This window comes from Nicotiana sylvestris, chromosome 2 (genome assembly GCF_000393655.2).
Source record: "Nicotiana sylvestris chromosome 2, ASM39365v2, whole genome shotgun sequence".
NCBI classification, from domain to species: domain Eukaryota; kingdom Viridiplantae; phylum Streptophyta; class Magnoliopsida; order Solanales; family Solanaceae; genus Nicotiana; species Nicotiana sylvestris.
In genome coordinates, this window is record NC_091058.1 from 90,643,186 (window position 1) to 90,667,355 (window position 24,170).

At 41.4% G+C, this 24,170-nt stretch overlaps 1 protein-coding gene across 1 annotated transcript; it reads left to right on the top strand.

Moving 5' to 3' along the window:
• The first annotated feature begins 383 nt into the window (after positions 1–383).
• On the top strand, positions 384–971 carry LOC138885227 (uncharacterized). Its single transcript, XM_070166143.1, has one exon. It carries the CDS (start codon positions 384–386, stop codon positions 969–971), a length of 588 nt encoding a protein of 195 aa, XP_070022244.1.
• The last annotated feature ends 23,199 nt before the right edge of the window (positions 972–24,170 follow it).

Consider the following 24,170-nt stretch of genomic DNA (forward strand, 5'->3'; position numbering starts at 1 on the left):
TCAGCAGAGGATACAACTCGACTCTTCTTCTCTCGTGTCGTCAAATATTGGGGCCTGCCTAAAGACATTGTTAGCGATCGCGACTCGCGACTCGCGACTCACTAGCAACTTTTGGACCCAACTTTTTAAGTACCTCGGGTCAAAACTTAGTCACAACTCAAGTTTTCATTCGCAATCTGATGGCCAGACGGAGCGCTTCAATGGCATGCTGGAGGAATATCTCTGCCACTTTGTAACCAGATCGCTGAAGAACTAGGGTGAAGTTTCTAGATGCTGCTAAACTATGTTTCAATTCACAAAAGAGCTCTAGTACAAACAAAAGCGCTTTTGAAATTATTACCGGACATCAACTGCTACTCCCACACACCGTGAATGTACCAAATATGTCAAAATCTCCTCGAGCTGCTAGCTTTTCAAAAGAATGGAAGCGAAATTTGGAGATAGTACACAGTTATCTTGTCAAAGCCCAAAAGCGCATGAAGAGGCACGCTTATCAAAATCGTCGCTTTGTTGAATACCGATTAGGAGACAAAATGATGGTCAAAATTCCAAAGAGATATTTGTTTGCAGGGGTCCATGACCCTTGCCTATTACAAAAATACATTGGACCCTTGTCGATTGAAAGGCGCATTAGGAAAGTTGCATACCGGGTGGATACCCTAGTGAAAATCCATCCCGTCATCCATTTCAGTCTTCTGAAACATTTTGGCGAAGACATAGAGGATCCTTCACGGAGCCAACTCAAAATACCTAGTATTCGAGGCCCCAACTCAACGGGGAAAAGGCGTGCTGAAGCTATTCTTGATGATCGAGTGATTCACGCCTCAAGGAAAGATCACCAGGAGTTCTTGGTGAAATGGCAGGGCTGTGATGCAGAGAACACTTGGGAGAGGGGAACAAACCTCAAAGCCTACAAGAGCCTAATTGATTATTATCTTGCAAGTGAGGTGTTGAGGACGTCTCCATCTTAGGTGGGGGAGAATGTCATGAGCGGCTTTCTAGCCATGCCCCATGACCCCTTGGACACGGCTCGTAGTGTCCTAGCAAGCCTCCCAATGCTTAGCGCCACAGACAGGACCGTGGTCTTGGCTACACCAAGTGACAAGTGCGCATGTGCCTTTGTCGCCTCACCGATATCTCTCGCCAGTGCCAAGTCGCAGGCAGATGCCAACAGCGCCATGCATGCAGACCGTGATGTCAAAGAACAAGGTTGCTGACAACGGACCTGTTTCTACCTTATAGAAAACTAAGTCCTTTTCATTGTAAATATAGACTAGTTTTATTTCATGTACTTCCATTATATTCCTCTAGCTTAGTTAGGTTTAGTCTTGTAACTTTGGTTTAATTTTTTTACGCACTATTAGGGGGGATCAAGCAATCAAACTTTCCAGCAAGCAAACAATTCTCTGTACTGGTATCTCTCCCACTTGACACTATGTTGCTTTTCTATAATAGCTTTCATTAACGCAATCAAGCTTTCTTTCATTCTAAATTCTCATTCCCTCAATTGCTCTTGACATTGGTTTTCCCGTATGGCACTGCCAATCTCGTTTAGCGTACGGAGGGGACCTCAGTTGGCCGATAGTAACTGCACTGACATCAATTGCTTAGCCTTACGTCGCTCTTCCAAGAAATCTCAGGAAAGCGCCGCATAACAGTAAAATCGCAGCCTATAGTACATTTCATGAAGATTCAAATTTTAATTATGTTTAATTGAAGAAATTAATCTAATCCAATTTAGATATGAAAATTGTCGAATTGACTCACGAATTAAGAGCCAAACGCATACTAACCTCGAGTATTCAAGTATGCTTGCAACCACAAATGCAGATAAAGGTTGCCAACAAATATGAACCTCCAGTCTTGCCAGGAATGAAGGAAAGACCATAATACAACAATTCTGGTCACACGGGCATATCTATATTCGCCAATGAAAGTACTATGTAGTAAATTCAAACAATATATAAGTGGCTTTCTGGATATCAGAAAATTATCACACCAATCTTTTCAAATAGGAGAAAATGATAAACTAGTATATTTCACTACTTTTTCAAAATTATTTGAAAATGATACTGCTGTTATTACTGCTAAAAATTTAAATACCAAGCTCACACAGAATAATGATATAAATATGTATGTCAGTATTCTCGGTAAACAAATTGCAACAATACATAAAAAATTGGACAAGCTGATAGCTGAAGTCCAAAAAATCTAGCAAAAGGATACTAAAGGCAACGAGCAAATTACTACTGCGAGTATCCAATTGTGACGACCCGACCGGTCGTTTTGAGCTCTAGTGCTTCGTTGCGCGGTTTGAGGTCATGAGCAATTATTATGACTTGCATGCATGGTCAGAATTGAATCTTAAGAAGTCTGGAGTTGATTTGAAAAAAAAATTCTCATTTCGGAAGCCTTAAGTTGGAAGAATTGACTAAAATGTAATTTTTGAGTAAACAACCTCGAAATCAAGATTTAAAGGTTCTAACAGGTTCGTATGATAATTTTGGACTTGGGCGCATGTCCGGATTGGATTTTGGATGACCCGGGAGCATTTCGGCTCCTATTGTGAAAATTGACATTTTAGAAGAATTTCATAAATTTGGGTTGAAGTGCATTTTAGTATTATCGATGTCTGTTTAGGATTTCTAGTCTGGGAATAGCTCTGTATGGTGATTCTGGTATTGGGAGCGCGACCGGAAGTGGATTTGGAGGTCCGTAGGTCATTTTGGGGTCATTTGGCAAAAGTTAGAAATTTGAAGATTTTTGAGAAGTTTGACTGAAAGTGGACCTTTTGATATCAGGGTCGGATTCCAATTCTGGAAGTGGTAATAGGTCCGTAATGTCGAATATGACTTGTGTGCAAAATTTGAAGTCATTCCGGATTGATTTGATACGTTATAGATTTGAAAACGCATAATTTGATTCGATGCGCGATTCGTAATTTCGGCGTTGTTTGACGTGGTTTGAAGCCTCAACTAAGTTCGTATTACATTTTGGGACATGTTTGTATAATTGGTTAAGGTCCCGAGGGCCTAGAGTGAATTTCATAAGGTTAACGGAATGGATTTCCGACAAAAGAACTGTTGGAATTTTCTGGTGCAAAAGCTGTTTTGAACAGCAACTGGTGCAATCGCAAAGCTGACTTTGGAAGGTTATATGTCGAAATCTATAAGGAATCTGAATATTATCAAAACATGAAAGTTATGTCACTTTGGTTCTAGTTTCTATAAAGTTAAAGCATTTATCATTTGGACATTTGTACAGAAAGTTATGATTGATTGAATAAAGGCTGGTAAAGCAACTTCACCAGAAATTTCTGACGCATGAAGACGACTTCGGAATCTTATATCTCGAAATATTGTTAAGGATTTATATGGTGGAAAACCTATCAAATGAAATATCTTCGAGTCTAATTTCTAATGCTTCAAACCATTCGTCATTTGGATATTTTTACAAGTAGTTATGGACGTTTTAGTAAAAGGTGTCCAGCAGGGGAAAACTTGTAATAATACAAGGTACAACCTGCACAGCGCAAAGTACAACTCGCTGAAGCACTTGTACCTATATAAAACAGTCACGGGCAGCAACCATTTTTGGGGCTTACTTGATCTAGGGATTGGTTTTTTCATGGTGGATTCGACCTTGGGGACTACTTAAGAATACAAGGTGAGTTTTTTTGGATATTTTAAGTTAATAACATCCTATTACACTAGTATTAATATCATTCAATCTTTGAAATCCCTAGAAATCTTCCAAGTTGTTCAAGAACACCAAATTTCTCAAATATTAGATTTTTAAGAAAAAGCTTCAAGTAGGTAATACTAATGTTTCAAGCTCATTTCTTATGATTCGGTGAGAGTAATGCTAATATTTATTTCAAGTTGTTATGGTTAGATAATTGATTTCATAAACATTAGTTCATGACATAAATAGTTTTCTTGAGAAAATGAAGGAGAGATAAATAGTGTTTTTAGAAATGAAATTAAAGGATGCAATGAACCTATGTGAATTATTTTCTAGCTTAGTTGGAAGTGTTCAACTAAGTAATCACCAAATTAAATATTTTGAAAATGTTGGTTAAGAAAGATGATGAGTAGTAATTTGGCGGTGTTGGAGAACTAATGCGGTATCATTGATGACTTAAAATGGGTATTAAATGATAAGAGTGGAGTTGAATGTGCTAGTAAGTGAACCTATTAGACGATTTGAGCTGGAGGCTTGTAGCCAACTTGTGAGCCATAAATGGATATTGATAAGTATTTTTGAGTCATATTGTGATTGTAATTGGGATTGTAATTGTAGATATCAATTTGTTGGTGGAGTATGAGCATTTTACTCAATGTTACGATGTCGGAGGAGGATTAAAAGCTTGTGAATGTTAATAAAGCAAAAGCGAGTTTTGGAGCATTGGGCATTGGCCGAGTTGTTTGAAAGGCTTGGGAGCCGGCTATGGAACTTCGAAGCGAGGTAAGTCTCTTTTCTAACCTTGTAAGAGGGAATTAACCCCATAGGTGAACTAAATTAATATGTGCCTCTATTTGTGGGGGCTACGTATGCACGAGGTGACGAGAGTCCGTACGTAGCTACTAGCTATGCATATGTCCGAGTAGTTTTAGGTTTACACCATGCCTTGTTGATATTGTTGTTGATTTATGTTTATTGTTTGCCTTGAGAAGAAGAGAGATTGAGTTTACTTAGTAAATATCTTGAAAAGAATTGAAATTGAGATCTTAAAAGTTTTCATTTGAACTTTGTATTTTTTAAAAGATTTTAAGGAATATTATAATAGCTTAAGATATCTATGTATAACCGTGTCGCATGTGTGTTCGCGAGCGGGGTAATTTCCTTAAAAAGTTACAAGCTGAATTTCTCTTATTTTGAAAAGGATCAAGAAAGAGATTTGATTTTAATGTTAAATTTATATTTGACCGCGTCGCAAGTATGATCCACGAGCGGGTTATTCCTTACATTTATATTTTACCGTGTCACATATGATTCGTGAGCAGGGTATTTCCTTCTACTACTCTTATGGGATCGGGTCGTTTGCTTCGGCAAGATTTATATACCACACTCTCATGGGAGTGGACCAATCGCCTCGGCAGGTTAATAGATGCATCTATGGTTCGCGCCATTCGACCCTCAACAGTACTCAATTTACTTTTATGTTGGATCAGGCCATACGCCTCGGCATTTCCTATATATATTATCCTCATAGAATCGTGCGCAATATTTGGCAAGAAGCCAATGTATCTGAGATTTTTCATGATTTGAATTATGACAACCTCTTTGGTGAAATCCACTACTATATATATATATATATATATATATATATATATATATATATATATATACAGAGGAAACTTGCTGGTTGAGAGCTTGAGTAAAATTGTGAAGATGGAAATTATACCACGTATTATATACATGTTTATTTTATATATTTAATCGGTTTCATATTTATTAACTTCTTTACTGTACTTGATATTGTTGGACCACTAGTATGTGTCGAAGTCGACCCCTCGTCACTACTTCTTCGAGGTTAGACTGGATACTTACTGGGTATGTGTTATTTTTGTACTCATACTACACTTGCTGTACATTTTTTTGTACAAGCATATATACATATAGTGGTCATGTGGACGCAGCAACGTGGTTGACACGGGGATTTAGACGAGCTGCATCTTATGTGCGATCCGCAGCTAGCAGAGTCTCCTTCAAAGTATTGGTATTTCCCTTTCTGTCCAAATTGTATTCCGGACAATTATTGTATTTTATTTTATTCCTTAGTAAACGTCCATGCATTTGTGACCCCGGGTTCTGGGATGACTATGGGATTTTTCGGTATTCAAATTTGTTAAAGACATTATTATTTACTCAGTGAAGTTCATTATATATTGTTTGATGTAAGGAAAAGATATGATTTAAAAAATACTAAATTGAGAATTTAATTAACTTCTTGGTGTTGGCTTGACTGACAGTGGTGTCCGGCGCCATCACGACCTTTAATGGATTTTGGGTTGTGACAACATGGTATCATAGCACTAGGTTCACTTAGGTCTCACGAGTCATGAGTAAGTCTAGTAGAGTCTTGCGGATCAGTACAAAGACATCTATTCTTATCTTCGAGAGGCTGCAGGGCTGTTAGGAGTACTTCCCTTTGGATTCCTCATCGTGCGGTTTGATTCCTTTGATGCGCTTATGCCTTTGTTTCTTTCCTACTCAATCTTATGTGACGTGAAGCGCTTATTACAAATCGGGAATTGAGAAAATGTAATGGTACTACAGATGTGGTGCGGGATGTTCCTCCCTGCGTATTTGATCGGGCTATTATCGTCGCCTTACGGAAGGCCGTTCTATTGTTTCAACTCAGTATCATTATTACCTGAGGTTTTGAGATATGGCATTAATTGTTATGACGATTCGAGTGTTGCTATCACACAATGTTGGTGTAATGGTAAAGTATTTGTCTATGGGTTGAAGCAGTGAATGACTTGGAAGGATGTTTACTCAATGCAAGATTCGGGGATTCAGAATTTTATTTCCCGGCGAAGGAGAGGAAATCGGGCTATAAATGTTCAAGTTTGGTTTGATGGAGTAACGAGACTTGATATTTTCGAGCATGGTGGAATTTTTATCTGTGATGTGGTGTCATTGTCCCTGTTGAATATGTTAAGTTCACCGATGTTATGGTTTTCTTCAATTCGCCTTTGGGGCAGAATAACATGTGAGTTTAGTGGTATGATGACTATACACCTTGAGTAAAATTTAGAGTGATTTGGGATTTATGGTGGACGGTGACTGGGTCTACGAACTTAATTTGAAATATTGGCTATTATACGGCGGGAGATTTGATACAACAGAAATGAGTTGCTTGATATGAAGAAGGATACAACATGACTTTGGATTTGAAGGTACTGTCGCACCTTTTAGTAGATGTCAAATGAGGAGTGAACAGACTTGTTCAGTTGGTGAATTGAGCACAGGCTCAGGATGGGTTACCAATTTTGTAGTAATTGTGCTCGGTGCAGCACCGTTGGAAGGTTTCGAGGAATTTAGCGGGTCGATGGCGCGGGGTCACGTTAGAGAGGAAGGATGAACCTTGGTGTGTTTCAGAATTATGTAGTGGGCTTCGAGCTAAATGGGAGAGGCTCATAGCCTACGATTGGATTGTATGGTTATCTATTTGTGAGGTTTCTAGTTATCAGTGTATTGATGGGTTATTACGACTAAGTAAAGAGAACATCAATGGTGATTTGAGCAAAGGGTTTGAAGAATGTGTACTATAATTGGCCTTATCAATTTATGTCCACGCTTTGGTAGGACTCAGGATCTACGCTTCGTGCAGAGGTGATCTGCAATAAAAGTGATTCAGCCGGATGCTTCTTTGATAGAGTGTTCAGGTGCTAGTAGAGCCTTGGAGTTGATTATATTTGGGACCAAGTCAGAGTTGGCGACTCTCAGCCACAGTCCTAGTGGTTTCAAAGGGTAAAGTGTGGTGCCTAAGGATTTCGACTCCATAGTATGGTTGAGTATCGAGCTTGTTGCAGAGGGTTATGAAAAAGGGGCTTGGAATGTTCTATGTTATCTTCGGTATGCGGTGTAGCATTGGAGAAAATGGAAGAAAATAACTTCGGTCTCATAGAGGAAGTATCATAATTACCGTACCAGTTAACAACAGTTGAATTGGCATGCTGGTGGTAGTAATCAGTTCCTTTAGCGTGTTGAGTTATACATGTGATTTATGGTAGTACGTGCGAGGCTTAACGACCACCTTAAATTGACTTTATCTGGAGGTATTCAAGTGTTATGGCATGTTATGTGTGAATGGATCACGGAAGGATCATGGTGGTTTAGACCACTTCCTGATGATCATATTTTCTACGATTACGAGAATTCAGTCGCGTGCTGCTATGGTTCTCCTGAAATGAGTTAAGCAAAAGGTTCCTATATGATAAAGTGTTTAATCTATTAGTAGTTCAGAAGTTATGATGAAATTCTTGTACTCTTGTGTATTGGCATGATTAGGTGCAGTGAGTAGCATGGGAATTGGAAGTTGAGGATCGAAGTTGCGGTTCGGTGTTGGCAAGAATGTCACGAGCTCGAATGAATAGGAAAGGATTCAGATGTTAGAGTAAGCTGGTATTGTCTTTAGCGCCACTTGAGATCGAGGTCCTGTGTAAGAGGCTTTGTGTTCTGATTGGTGGATCCTTGTTATTCTTTACAGTATTAGTATGGTTGGTGGTATATATGGGTAGACCTGTTGCCTAGTGCGGAAGGTCGTGGGAGCGTGTCCCATGGGAAGATTGTATAAGTATGACATTTAGTCACTTAATTGATTAAAGGTTGAAACAAAGTATGGAGATTTTGGTACTATCGCTAATGTGAGAATTTATGCCTAGAGAGTGCTCGATTCGTTCGGTTGTGGACTGTGGAAGTTTGTCCCAAATTTGACGATTGTTCTTGTGCGTCATGGGAAAAGGGGTATTGTAGACCCCTGAAAGATTATTGTCCCTATGCAGTACAATCGGAATCGATTTGCGGCCCGTGGATGGATCTAAATGTGAATGTGGGCTCTGTATCATGCCAGATGTGTTCATTTCAGCATAGCATCGTTATGGTGAGTATTCGGAGGTTGGATGTTATTTCGTCATTGGATATTTCATGTAATATTGTATTGTGCCATGTGGATTGTGAGGTAGTTTGGCTATTTGCACTCGTATTGAGCTTTCAGGTAATTTGTGGTGTTGTGAGGGCTGGATGGCTGTCAAGATACAAGTCATCTATTGCACCTTGATTGTGCTTGGGTTTCGTGGCGTATGGCGCTATCTATCTCCCCAGGATTTGTATTATGCACTTCGTGTGTTGTGGTCGATTTTTGAGTATTTCGTAGCTGTGAGCACTTCCCTCGGTAACCGTTTTCTTATAAATTAATATGTGTCGATCGGGTGGCACGGCGCCACGGATATCATATTTGAATCGGGTTGCACTCCGCAATAGTGTGATGTTGAGTACAATATCCCCTACCTATTATGTCACGACCCGAGTTCGCCCTCCGTAAACTATCATGACGACACCTAGTCTCTACGACTAGGTAAGCTTAACAATTTGCGGAAAAAAAGGAAACGAAAGATAAAACTAGCCAAACACTGCAGGTAAAACATAAATAAAACGTTTAAGATGCCTCTCGGCATATACAAATATAAACTCTCAAACTGAAACAACTCCCAAAACCCCGAATCTCATGAAATCACAAGCTGTGGAATAACTACAAAGTGTTCTAACTCCAGAATATCTAAACATAAGTAAGTACATGAGAGCCTAAGCTAGAAGTGAGAATAGAGAGGGACTCCTTGGTCTGCGGATGCGGCAGATATACCCCGAAGTCTCTGAAGATCGTCTCGCCTCATAAGAAGTATGGCTGAGCCAAAGAACCTGGATCTCACGCGAAAAACATGCGCATGAAGGGCATAAGTACACCACAGTGGTACTCAGTAAGTGTCAAGCCTAACCTTGGTCGAGTAGTGACGAGGAAGGTCAGGGCCCTACTGATTATAGAGGAAAAACAAGGTAAAGTAGTATAGAATACGACAATATAATTAAAGTGCTAACAGTCTATAGTGAATAAAAACACCGAAAGAATCTAGCTCAGTACACAGAAATAGCAACAGGGATCTCCCGGGATATCGTCCCGTATTCCCAAACGTAAATGTCCAGAGGATCTCCTAGGATATCGTCCCGTAGCCCGAATCATAAATATGTAGGGGAAACTCCCGGAATACCAATCTGTAGTCCTAAAGTAAATATCCATTATAGGGTATCTACCGGGTGTTGTCCCGTAGTCCCAAATATAAATATGCACGGGGATTTACCGGAATACCAATCCGTAGTCCCAAAGTAAACAAGTAGGGGGATCTCCTGGGATATCGTCCCGTAGTCACAAAGTAAACACACAACCATCTCAGAAGATTATACAGTTCTATACAAGAATTAAACAGGAAATTTCTACTTTAATATGTTGCACAGAATACAAGCAGGAAATTAAGGCAGGTAAGACAATTAAGTCACGTAAGCATACTTTTCCTAACCTAAACAAGAGACTTCAAGTACAAGTATATATTTGCTAAATTTCAAGAAAACATAGGTATTAGCTTAATGAAAACGAGATTTCAACAACTAGCACGTGTAGGCACTCGTCACCTCACGTACACGACACTCACATAACAAAAATACCAAATCCTAAAGGGAGTTCCCCCACAGAAGGTTAGGCAAGTCACTTACCTCGAACCAGCTCAATCAACTCGAAGGTATTCAAATGGCCCAAATCTATTCAAATTAATTGCATAATATAAATATAACTTCAAGTAACTAATTCAACTAATTAATTCGAAGCTAACACGTGAAATTAAGAAAATTGCCCAAAAAGTCCCTGGGCCCATGTCTCGGAATTGGATAAAATTTACAAATTCAGAACCCCCGATAACTCACGAACACACACGAACAAAAATTACCAAAATCCGACGTCAAAATCTCACTCAAATCCCAGATTTTCAATTGGGGAACTTTTCTCCTATTTCACAACTTTTACCCCCAAATTCCTTAATTAGAAAAGGAAAACAACAATGGATTAATGTTATAGGATCATAATCAAGATAGAAATCGTTACCCAATGCTACTACTTCAAAACCCCTCGAGAAATCGCCCTCAACCGAGCTCAAAATCATTTTTCCATATTTTTAGTTCAAACCCTCGCTTCTACACTTTTTCTCACCAGCGAATCCGCTTTTGCGGCAAATGAACCGCACCTGTGACTTTTCATTAAACGGACCAAATTCCGCACCTGCGACCTCTTACCCGCAGATGTTGTACCGCTTCTGCGGTACCTGGGCCGCATTTGCGACCAATTCTAACATTGCCTCACACCGCACCTGAGGTCCCCTAACTGCTTCTACGATGCCGCACCTGCGGTCCCATACACACAGTTGCGATTATGATAGGTTCAACTAACTTCAGATTTTCCTAAGTCCAATTTAACTTTCGTTAAGCACCAAAAACTCACCTGAGGCCCCGGGACCTCAACCAAACATGCCCTAAAACATCATACGAACTTATTCCAACCCTTGAATCACATCAAACAATGCCGGAACACCAAATCACCCTCAGATTCAAGCCTAAGGTTTCCAAAACTTCCAAATTCCACTTTCGATCAAAAAGTCTACCAAACCTCGCCCTAATGACCTGAAATTTTGCACACACATCACATTCAATACTACGGAGCTGCTCCAACTCTCAGAATCAGACTCCGACCCCAATATCAAAATTTCACTATCAAACCGGAAACTTCCAAATTTCAAATTTCGGCATTTCAAGCCTAATCAAGCTACGGACCTCCAAAACACAATCTGAATATGCCCCTAAGCACGAAATCGCCCAACAGAGCTAACGGAACCAACGAAATTCCATTCCAAGGCGGTCTTCACACTGCTCTGACTACAGTCCAAATTCTAAAGCTTAAGCTCTCATTTAGGGACTAAGTGTCTCAAAACACTACGAAACTTGAAACGAATCCTCCCGAAAATTCACAATGGCAGAAATAAACATGGGGAAAGCAGTTAATAGGGGATCGGAGAGTTAATTCTTAAAACGATCGATGGGTCGTTACATCCTTCCCCTCTTAAAACATTCATTCGTCCTTGAACGAGCATAGAAACATAACCTAAGTAGTGAAAAGAAGAGGGTAACGGCTGTGCATATCCTGCTCGGTCTCCCAGGTCGCCTCCTCGATAAGCTGATCCCGCCACTGAACGTTCACTGATGCAATGTTCTTTGACCTCAGCTTCCAAACCTTCCTGTCCAATATTGCCACTGGCTCCTCAACATAAGATAGATCTTTGTTCAACTGGACTAAACTAAAATCCAATACGTGTGATGGATCGCCGTGATGCTTCCGGAGCATCGAAACATGAAATACTAGATGAACTCCTACCAAGCTGGGAGGTAAGACAAGCTCATAAGCGACCTCCCCAACACGTGTCAATATCTCAAAAGGACCAATAAACCTCGGACTCAATTTTCCTTTCTTCCCAAATCTCATAACGCCCTTCTTAGGCAAAACCCAAAGCAATACCCATTCTCCAACCATATAGGAAACATCACGAACCTTCCGGTACACATAACTCTTCTATCTGGACTAGGTTGTACTAAGTCTATCCTGAATTAACTTAACCTTCTCCAAGGAATCCTAAACCAAATCTGTGCTCAATAATCTAGCCTCACCGTGCTCAAGCCAACCCACCAGGGATCTACACCGCCTACCATACAAGGCTTCATAAGGTGCCATTTGAATGCTGGACTGATAACTGTTGTTGTAGGCAAACTCCGCCAGTGGCAAGAACTGATCCCAAGAACCTCCAAAATCCATCATATACACACGGAGAATATCCTCAAGAATCTGATTAGTGCGCTCGGACTGACTGTCCGTCTGGGGGGTGAAGTGATGTGCTCAACTCTACCTGAGTTCCCAACTCCTGTTGTACGACCCTCCAGAACCGTGATGTGAACTGAGTACCTCTGTCTGAAATGATGGAAACTGGAATACCATGCAAATGAACAATATCTTGGATATAAATCTCCGCCAACCGCTCCGAAGAATAGGTAGTACACATAGGAATGAAGTGTGCGGACTTGGTCAGCCGATCCACAATCACACAAATGGCATTGAACTTCTTCAAAGTCTGTGGGAGTCCAACTACGAAGTCCATGGTGATTTGCTCTCACTTCCACTCCGAAATCTCTATCTGCTAAAGCAACCCACCCGGTCTTTGGTGCTCATACTTTACATGCTGACAATTGAGGCACCGAGCTATGAACCCAACTATATCCTTCTTCATCCCCCTCCACCAATAGTTCTGTCTCAAATCCTGGTACATATTCGCGGCACCTGGATGGATGGAATACCACGAACTATAGGCCTCCTCTAGAATCAACTCCCAATGCCCATCAACATTGGGTACACATACCCGACCATGCATCCTCGATACCCTGTCATCAGCAATAGTCACATATTTGGCATCACCGTGCATAACCTTGTCCTTGAGGACAAGCAAATAAGGGTCATCATACTGAGGCTCCCTGATATGATCAAATAAGGAAGACCGAGAAATCACACAAGCTAGGACCCGACTGGGCTCCGAAAGATCCAATATCACAAACTGACTGGCTAAGGCCTGAACATCCATCGCCATGGGCCTCTCCATTGTTGGTAGATAAGCTAAACTCCGCAAACTCTCCGCTCGGCAACTTAAAGCATCGGCCACCACATTAGCCTTGCCCGGGTGATACAAGATTGTGATATCATAGTCCTTCAGCAGCTCTAACCACCTCCTCTAGCACAAATTAAGATCCTTTCGCTTGAACAGATGCTGCAAAATCCGGTGATCAGTGTAGATCTCATAAGGATTACCGTACAAATAATGATGCCAAATCTTCAAGGAGTGAACAATAGCAGCTAACTCGAGATCATGGACTAGATAATTCTTCTCATGTACCTTCAACTGTCTGTACGCGTAGGCAATCACCCTATCGTCTTGCATCAATACCGCTCTAAGGCCAATCCTCGAGGCATCACAATAGACAGTATAAGACCCCGAACCTGTAGGCAATATCAAAACTGGGGTTGTAGTGAAAGCTATCTTGAGCTTCTGGAAGCTCACCTCACACTCTTCCATCTACTGGAACGGAGCACCCTTCTGGGTCAGCCTGGTCATAGGTGCTACAATTGATGAAAACCCCTCAATAAATCAACGGTAATAACCTGCCAAGCCAAGAAAATTGCAGATCTCTATAGCAGAGGATGGTCTAGGTTAACTCTGCACTGCTTCCACTTTCTTCGGATCCACCTGTATACCCTCACTCAATACTACGTGGCCCAAGAATGCCACGGAATCCAACCAAAACTCACATTTCGAGAACTTTGCATACAACTTGTTTTCTCTCAAAGTCTGAAGCACTGTCCTTAGGTGTTGCTCATGATCTTCCCATCTTCGGGAGTATACCAGAATATAATCAATAAAGACAATGACGAAAGAGTCAAGATATGGCCGAAACACATGGTGCATCAAATGCATAAAGGCTGCTGGGGCATTGGTCAGCCCAAACGACATAACAAGGAACTCGTAATGACCATATTGAGTCCTAAAAGCAGTCTTCGGGATGTCTGGCTCCCGAATCTTCAACTGATGGTAACTTGAATGCAAGTCAGTCTTAGAAAACACTCGTGCACCCTATAACTGGTCAAATAGATCATCAATATGAGGTAAAGGATACCGGTTCTTCAATGTTACTTTGTTCAACTGGCGATAATCAATGCACATACACATAGAATTATCCTTTTTCTTCGCAAACAAGACAGGAGCACCCCAAGATGATACACTAGGCCGAATAAAACCCTTACCAAGCAATTCTTGTAACTGATCCTTCAACTCAGGAGGGGCCATGCGATATGGAGGAATAGAAATGGGCTGAGTGTCCGACAATAGATCAATGTCAAAATCAATATTTATGTCAGGTGGCATACCCGGAAGATCAGCTGGAAACACATCAGGGAATTCTCGTACTACTGGACTGAATCAACTGTAGGGGTATCAACACTAACATCTCTCACATAGGCCAGATACGCGTCACATCCTTTCTCAACCATTCGCTGAGCTTTAAGGAAAGACATAACTCTACTTGGAGTGTGATCTAAAGTACCCCTCCACTCTACTTGTGGTATACCTGGCATAGCCAGCGTCACAGTTTTGGCATGACAATCAAGAATATCATAATGGGGCGACAATAGTCCATGCCCAAGATAACTTCAAAATCTACCATGTTGAGCAATAATAAATCGGCTCTGGTATCAAAACCACTAAAAGCAACCAAACACGACTGATAAACGCCATCCACAATAAGAGAATCCCCCACAAGAGTAGAAACATAAATAGGGGAACTCAAAGAATCTCGAGATACGCCCAAATACGGGGAAAAATAAGAAGACACATAAGAATAAGTGGAGTCTGGATCGAATAGAACCGATGCATCTCTATGACAAACCAGGACAATACCTATGATGACAGAATCGAAGGCAACAACCTCAATAAGGGCAGGAAGGGCATAATATCTATCTTGGCCTCACCCTCTAGGGCGACCTCTACCTCCCCGACCTCCACCTCTAGCTGGCTAAGCAGGTGGGGTAGCAACTAGTGTTGGAACCATACCCTGGGAACACTACGAGGCACGCAGTGGCTAAGGAGTCTATGGAGGTGCACACCTCCTAAGTCTGGGCAATCACACACCATATGGCGTGTGTCGCCACACTCAAAACAAGCTCTAGGAGGGCGTGGTGGCTATGACTTGCTCGGGACAGGTCTTCTAGACTGACCACTGAAAGCACCCTGCACAGGAGGCGCACTAGATACTGGAGGTGCATAATAAGGCTCCTGAGGTCTAGGAGGAGCTGGAATACCACTGGCTGTTAGAAGAGCTAAATGAACGGGGCGACTCATATAACCCCTACCATAGAGAACTACAACTGGAGCACGGGCACCAGAATAATGTCCCGACTCTCGAGACCTCTTGGCCTCCCTCTCCTCTCTATCCCGAGCATGCATACCCTCCACTCTCCTAGCAATGCTCACCACCTGCTGATAAGAAATATCCATCTCCAACTCACGAGCCATGCTAGACCTGATGCTAGGAATGAGCCCCTTAATAAACTGACGAACTCTCTCACGAACAGTAGCAACCAAGGCTGGTGCATGCCTCGCCAAGTTAGTGAAATAGACAGCATACTCCGAAATAGTCATAGTGCCATGGCGCAAATGCTCAAACTCTGCGCGTCATGCGTCCCTGAGGCTCTGAGGAACAAAATCTCTCAGGAACATATCAAAAAACTGGGTCCAAGTAAGTGATTCTGCCTCAGCTGGACTATCCAACTCAAAAGTACAACACCACTGGTAGGTTGCTCCTCGAAGCTGGAAGGTAGTGAAAGAAACCCCACTCAATCCTGATATACCCATAGTGCGGAGGATACGGTAACACTCCTCCAGAAATCCTAAGGCATCATCTGATGCTAAACCACTGAATACAGGAGGCTTATACTTCTTAAATCTCTCAAGCCTTCGCTTCTTATCCTCTGAAGTTATTGCCCTATCCTCGGGCTGAACTGGGGCCATAGGCTGTGCCGGTATAACCTCTGGGATCTGATCAACCTAGATCCTCTGCTCAAGAGTGAGGGCGGCAGGAGTCTGTGCTCCTCCCCTGGTATGGGATATGGTTGTAGCAAGGGGAATTAACCCTGCCTAAGCTAGAGTGGTGTACATCCTCACGAACTGTGCAAGATTCTCCTGAAGAGTTGGAATAGTAGTAGCAGTAGGCGTATCAGGTGCCTGGACTCCAGCTAGAGCTGCTAGTGGCTCATCTGTAGCAGCTCACGCTGGTGCTCTGGCTCCACCACGGGCACGTCCTCAGCCGCTATGCCAACCCCGACCTCTAACGGCTCTAACAGGGGGCATGAGTGCCTGGTTATCTCCGGTAGCACGTGTCCTCACCATCTGTGAGAGAATAGAAGACAGAAGTTTAGAATTATGATACAAAAATCTCCCACAACAAGGAAATCAAATGAAGTGGAATTTTCCTAACAGTTACATAGCCTCTCGTAGATAAGTACAAACGTCTCCGTACCGATCCGCGAAACTCTAATAAACCGGCTGGTGATTCATGAATCCTATGAACTTAGAGCTCTGATACAAACTTGTCATGACCCGAGTTCGACCTCCGTGAACTGTTGTGATGGCACCTAGTCTCTACGACTAGGTAAGCCTAACAATTTGCAGAAAAAAGGAAACGAATCATAAAACTAGCCAAAAACTGCGGGTAAAACATAAATAAAACGTTTAAGATGCTGCTCGGGATATACAAATATAAAATCTCAAACTGAAACAACTCCCAAAACCCAGAATCTCATGAAATCACAAGCTGTGGAATAACTACAAAGTGTTCTAACTCCAAAATATCAAAACAAAAGTAAGTACATAAGAGCCTAAGCTAGAAGTGAGAATAGAGAGGGACTCCTCGGTCTGCGGACGAGGTAGATATACCTCGAAGTCTTTGAAGATCGCCTCGCCTCACATGAAGTATGGTTGAGTCGAAGAACCTGGATTTGCACATGAAAAACATGCATAGGAAGGGCATGCGTACACAATAACGGTACTTTGTAAATGCCAAGCCTAACCTCGGTCGAGTAGTGATGAGGAAGGTCAGGTCCCTACTGATTATAGAGGAAAACAAGGTAAAGCAGAATAGAGTACGCCAATATAATTAAAGTGCTAACAATCTATAATGAATAAAAACACAGAAAGAATCTAACTCAGTACACAGACATAGCAACAGGGGATCTCCTGGGATATCGTCCTGTAGTCCCAAACATAAATGTCCAGAGGATCTCCCAGAATATCGTCCCATAGTCTGAATCATAAATATTTAGGGGAAACTCTCGGAATACCAATCCGTAGTCCCAAATTAATATCCAGCATAGGGGATCTATCGGGTGTTGTCCCATAGTCCCAAATATAAATGTGCAGGGGGATCTACCGGAATACTGATCTGTAGTCCCAAAGTAAACAAGTAAGGGGATCTCCTGGGATATCGTCTCGTAGTCCTAAAGTAAACACACAACCATCTATGAAGAATATACAGTTCTATTCAAGAATTAAACAGGAAATTTCTACTCTAACATGCTGCACAGAGTACAAGTAGGCAATTAAGGCAGGTAAGACAATTAAGTCACGTAAGCATGTTTTTCCTAACCTAAACAAGAGTCTTTAAGTACAAGTATTTGCTAAATTTCAAGAAAACATAGGTATTAGCTTAATAAAAACGGGATTTCAACAATTAGCAGGTGTACGCACTCGTTACCTCACATACACGGCACTTACATAACAAAAATACCAAATCCTAAAGGGAGTTCCCCCACACAAGGTTAGGCAAGCCACTTACCTCGAACCAGCTCAATCAACTGAACTATTCAAATGGCCCAAATCTATTCAAATTAATTGCATAATGTAAATATAACTTCAAGTAACTAATTCAACTAATTAATTCGAAGCTAACACGCAAAATTAATAAAACTGCCCAAAAAGTCCCCCGGGCCCACGTCTCGGAATCAGATAAAATTTAACAATTCAGAACCCCCGATCACTCACGAACACACTCGAAGAAAAATCACCAAAATTCGACGTCAAAATCTCACTAAAATCCCAGATTTTCAGTTGGGGAACTTTTCTCCCATTTCACAACTTTTACCCCAAATTCCTTAATTAGAAGAGGAAAACAACAATGGATTAATGTTCTAGGATCAAAATCAAGATTGAAATCATTACCCAATGCTACTCCTTCAAAACCTCTAAAGAATCGCCCTCAATTGAGCTCCAAATCATTTTTCCAAGTTTTGAGTTCAAAACCTCGTTTCTCCCTTTTTTTTTACCAGCGAATCTGCTTCTGTGACCATGGGACCGCACCTACAGTCCCGCTTCTGCGGCAAATGAACTGCACCTGCGACTTTTCAATAAATGGGGTCAAATTACGCACATGCGACCTCATACCCGCAGCTGTGGTGCTTCTTCTGTGGTACCTGGGCCGCATCTGTGACCAATTCCAACATTGCCTCATACTGCACCTGCGGTCCCCTAACCGCTTCTGCGGTGCCACACATGCGGTACAGGTTCAGCTAACTTCAGATTTTCTTAAGTCCAATTCAACTTCCGTTAAGCACCCTAAATTCACCCGAGGCCCCCGGGTCCTCAATCAAACATGCCAACCAATCCTAAAACATCATATAAACTTATTCCAACCCTTGAATCACATCAAACAATGTCGGAACACCAAATCACCCTCGGATTCAATCCTAAGGTTTCCAAAACTTTCAAATTTTGCTTTCGATAAAAACGTCTACCAAACCTCGTCCGAATGACCTAAAATTTTGCATACACATCACATTCAACACTACAGAGCTGATACAACTCTCAAAATTGGATTCCGACCCCGATATCGAAATTTCACTATCGAACGAGAAACTTCCAAATTTCAACTTTTGGCATTTCAAGCCTAATTAAGTTATGGATCCCCAAAATACAATCCGAACACGCCCCTAAGCCCGAAATCATCCAACAGAGCTAACGGAACCAACAACATTCCATTTCGAGGCCATCTTCACACTGCTCCGACTACGATCCAAATTTTAAAGCTTAAGCTCTCATTTAGGGACTACGTCTCCCAAAACACTCCGAAACTCCAAACGGATCCTCCCGTCAATTTACAATGGAAGAAATAAATATGGGGAAAGCAGTTAATAGGGGATCGGGGCGTTAATTCTTAAAATAACCTGCCGGGTCGTTACATATTATTTCGTATATTGCTTTTCGTTTCTGAGGAAGGTTCATAATATCTTTTCGGTTGTTTAATAAATTACATGGGATTGAGTATTTCTTTCTAGTGTTCGTTCCCTTATGAATCGCATACGAGCTTGTAGCTTGTGGGTATGTTGTGGCATTATATGAGGCCTTTGGCAGTTTCTGAGGTGGCTTATTATCTGAGCAGCTTGTACTGGGTGAGACGAGAGTATTGGGCTTGAGATCAGTACGATCGGATTTATATGTAGTATATTTGAGAGCAAATATCATTATTTGGTTCCTAATAAGGTAATGGTTCTTGGAGGAGAGACTCAATGATTTGTTGACTCGGTAGTAATTGTGAATTTCTACACCTCTTTCATCGTAACAGTATTGTAAGAGTTGGAACATGACTTATATGTGTCATGGGATGTGTTGTGGGCATTAGACTTGTGGAATGTCGGCTATATTATCAGAGGATATTGTTATGGTCAAGTGAGTTATGTAGTGCATGGTGTGGATTTAGAATAGATATGCAATCATGTATTGGTACATCGTGTAGTGATGGGTACGGTATTCGTGTGTTGGAAACAGACCTGGTAGAAGATTTCAAAAGTTGTAATTTGGCTCTAAGTCTTATTTGACTAAATAAAAGTAAGGATATGTAGGTTTACTTGGGCTGATAGGCTCAGCTGGGTTGTGGTAGCATAGGTAGGTGCATGAGGTGTTAAACAAAGATTTTAGGCAACTATGGACCAATTTTTAGCACGTTTAAGGACGAATGTATGTTTAAGTGGGAGAGAATGTGATGACCTAACCGATTATTTTGAGCTCTAGCGCGTCGTTCGGTGGTTTGACTCCATGAGCAGCTTCACTCTAGGTATTATGACTTGCATGCATTATCGGAATTGAATCTCTAGAAGTTCGGAGTTGATTTGGAAAGAAAATTCTCATTTCGGAAGCCTTAAGTTGGAAGAATTAACTAAAGTGTAATTTTTGAGTAAACGACCTCGGAATTGAGATTTAAAGTTCCAACATGTTTGTATGATAATTTTGGACTTTGGCGCATGTCCGTATCATGTTTTGGATGATCCTGGAGCGTTTCAACGCCTATTGTGAAAATTGACATTTTGGAAGAATTTCATAAATTTGGGTTGAAGAGTATTTCAATATTATCGATATCCGTTTAGGATTCCTAGTCTAGGAATAGCTCCATATGGTGATTCTGGTATTGGGAGCGCTACCGGAAGTGGATTTGGAGGTTCGTAGGTCATTTTAGGGTCATTTGGCGAAAATTAGAAATTTGAAGATTTTTGAGAAGTTTGACCGAAAGTGGACTTTTTGATATCGGGGTAGGACATTGATTTCGGAAGTGGTAGTATTCCATAATGTTGAATATGACTTGCATGAAAATTTGAAGTCATTCCGGATTGATTTGATACATTTCGGTGCAAAATATTGAAGTTGAAAGATTTGAAAACTCAAAATTTGATTGGATGCGCGACTCATAATTGTCACGACCCTAACCCCGAACTCGGTCGTGATGGCGCCTCTCGTGAAGACAAGGCCAGCCGATTTAACACAATTCACCCTTTTAAGCAGTTAAATAACATAAAGATACTTTAAACATGATTTAATAGCAATATTTAATGGAAATAGAGATAACAAAACGGAAACCCAACCCGACACAGCCCTAACCGGGGTGTCACAAGTCATGAGCAACTAAGGATTCTGATACAAGTCTACTAAATACGATATCTGGTACAACTGTTTGAAGAACATAGAAATAATGGGATAAGGGAGACACGGGGGCTGCGGATGCCAACAGCTACCTCGTAGTCTCCGAAACACCGCCTGGACTGAAAGGATCAGCACTCAGGAGCCGGACCTGCTACGTCTGAATCTGCACACATGGTGCAGGGAGTAATGTAAGTACTCCGACCCAGTGAGTAATAAATATAAATAATGACTAAAAGTAAGAAAACATGTAAAACACAAGACATTTTATACTGAAGTAGTAAAATCACTTAAAAACAGTAACTCAGTGAAGAATCAAGTAAAATCCCTTTTTCAGCAGGTAAAACAAGTAATTTACAGGTAAATAACAAGTAAAGTTCACCCCTCGGGCACAGTATCAACAAAACCGCCCCTCGGGCAACATCTCAGAACAGTACCAGCCCCTCGGGCTCAATCTCAGAACAGTGCCAGCCCCTCGGGCTCAATCTCAGAATAGTGCCGGACCCTCGGGCTCAATCTCACATCACAATGGGTTCCCGCGCTCACTGGGGGTGTACAGACTCCGGGAGGGTCCCCTTACGACCCAAGCACAATATCAAGCCATCTCGTGGTATCAAATCTAGGCCCTCGACCTCATATCAGTCAAGCCACCTCGTGGCGTATATATCTCAGGCCCTTGGCCTCATAAACAATATCAACAAGCCACCTCGTGGCATACATATCTCAGGCCCTCGACCTCAAATCAGTATTAGTGTTTCCTTACAACTAGGTCATCGACCTTACTCAGTCAAAAATACTCATAAGCCCCTTGGACATTAGTAAAATAGTATTTCTCAGCCCAAAACACCATTTAAAATATCATTTAAGTCTCAAAACAGAGTAAAAATGACTAAGTAGTAAAACAGTGGAAAATAACATGACTGAGTTCAATTAATAAGTCAAAATAGTGAGGAAATAGTAATAAAAATCCCCGAAGGGTTCAAATAGTTGGCACGAAGCCCAAATATGGCAATCAGCCCAAATCATGATGATAGCAAATAAGTTTCAGTCAAATACGCGGTAAAATCATCAGTCGGGATGGACCAAGTCAAAATCCCCAATAGTACACAACCCCACGCTCGTCATCAAGCGTGTGCCTCACCTTAATATAGCACTACGATGTGCAATCCGGGGTTTCAAACCCTTAGAGCATCATTTACAATTATTACTCACCTCGAACCGGCTAAATCTCTAACTCGCGACACCTTTGCCCCTCTAATCGGCTTCCATGTGCGTCGAATCTATCAAAATCAGAACGAATACGTCAAAATATGCTAAGGGAACAAAGACCAAGCGAAAACAATCGAATTACCATAATATTCCAGAAATTGGTCAAACCCGACCCCCGGGCCCACATCTCGAAATTTGACAAAATTCCCAAAACTAGAATCCTTATACTCTCACGAGTCTAACCACACAAAAATTATCCAATTCAGATACCATATTGTCCTTCAAATCATCATTTTACATTTTTAAAAGATTTCACAATTTTCTTCCCAAATTCCATCCCAAATCACGAATTAAATGATGAATTCAATGATAGATTCATGTACTCTAGCCAAATCTGAGTTAAAATCACTTATCCCAATGAATTTCTTGAAAAACCTTCGAAAAATCGCCAAAAGCAGAGCTCTCTTGGTCAAAATATCAAATAAAACCCAAAACCTCGTATTTATTGAGTACCCCACAAATTTTCACCTTCGCGGACCGCACAAAATCGACCGCGGTCCGCACAAAAATGACCGCGACCGCACAGGCTTTCCTCTACAGTAATAGGCTTTAGCATTTTGGCCATAACTTTCTCTACAGATATCCAAATTGTGATATCTTAACCTTACTGGAAACTAGACAAAAAGGGCTACAACTTTTGTTTTTGAATCATCTCAAAATTCCTTGTAGATCAAAAGATATGAGCTTCCGAAGTAGGACCAGTGAAATATTCCCCACCGCGGCTGTACTGCATTTTGTGCAATCCGCACAACACCTACCGTGGCCGCACTTCATTTTATGTGGTCCGCACAGCACATACCACAGCCGCACATTTTTTTTTTGCGGACCGCACGGGTGGGTTCCGAGGCCTGCAACCCTTCTGGACCTGCTACAACTATGATTTTCCGCCTAAAACATCGTGGAACCTACCCGGAACTCCCGGAATTCAAACCAATTGAACCAACACATCCCATGATATTGTTCAAACTTATTCAAAACTTCGGAACACTCACAACAACATCAATCACCAAATTTAACATAGGATTCAAGCCTAAGAACTTCAAGAACTCTTAAATTATTCTTTCAATCAAAAAGTCTATCAAATCTCATCCGAATGACCTAATATTTTGTACACACGTCCCAAATGACACAACGAAGCTACTGTCACTCTCAGAATTCCATTCCGACCCCTATATCAAAATCTCACCTATCAACTAATACCGGCAAAATATCAACTTCGCCAATTTAAGCCTAAATCTCCTCTACAACTCTAAAACCCATTCCGATCGCGCTCCTAAGTCACAAATCATCCCCCGAAGCTAACTGAATCATCGAAACTCACTTTTGAGCCTTCTAACACATAATTCAACATCCGGTTGACTTTTCCAACTTAAGCCTCCTTAAAAGAGACTAAGTATCTCAAACTTCACCAAACTCATTCTGGACTCGATATGCCTAACCCGATACCACAAAAACACGGATAAAAAAGCATAAAGAAGCTGAAATGGGGGAAATGAAGCGGTAACTCATGAGACGACTGGCCGGGTCATCACAGTAATTTTGGCATTATTTGACATAGTATGAAGCCTCGACTAAGTTCGTATTGTATTTTGGGACATGTTGGTATAATTGGTTAAGGTCCCGAGTGTCACGACCCAAACTGATGGGCCGCGATGGGCAACCGGTACCTTACTCAACCGAGTACCAACGTAACGTATCTTTCTTATTACATCATCATACACACGTGACATACGGTCCTAATAG

Excerpts from the sequence above, each read along its gene's own strand:
- LOC138885227 (XM_070166143.1), top strand. The coding sequence starts at position 384 with ATGTCAAAATCTCCTCGAGCTGCTAGCTTTTCAAAAGAATGGAAGCGA.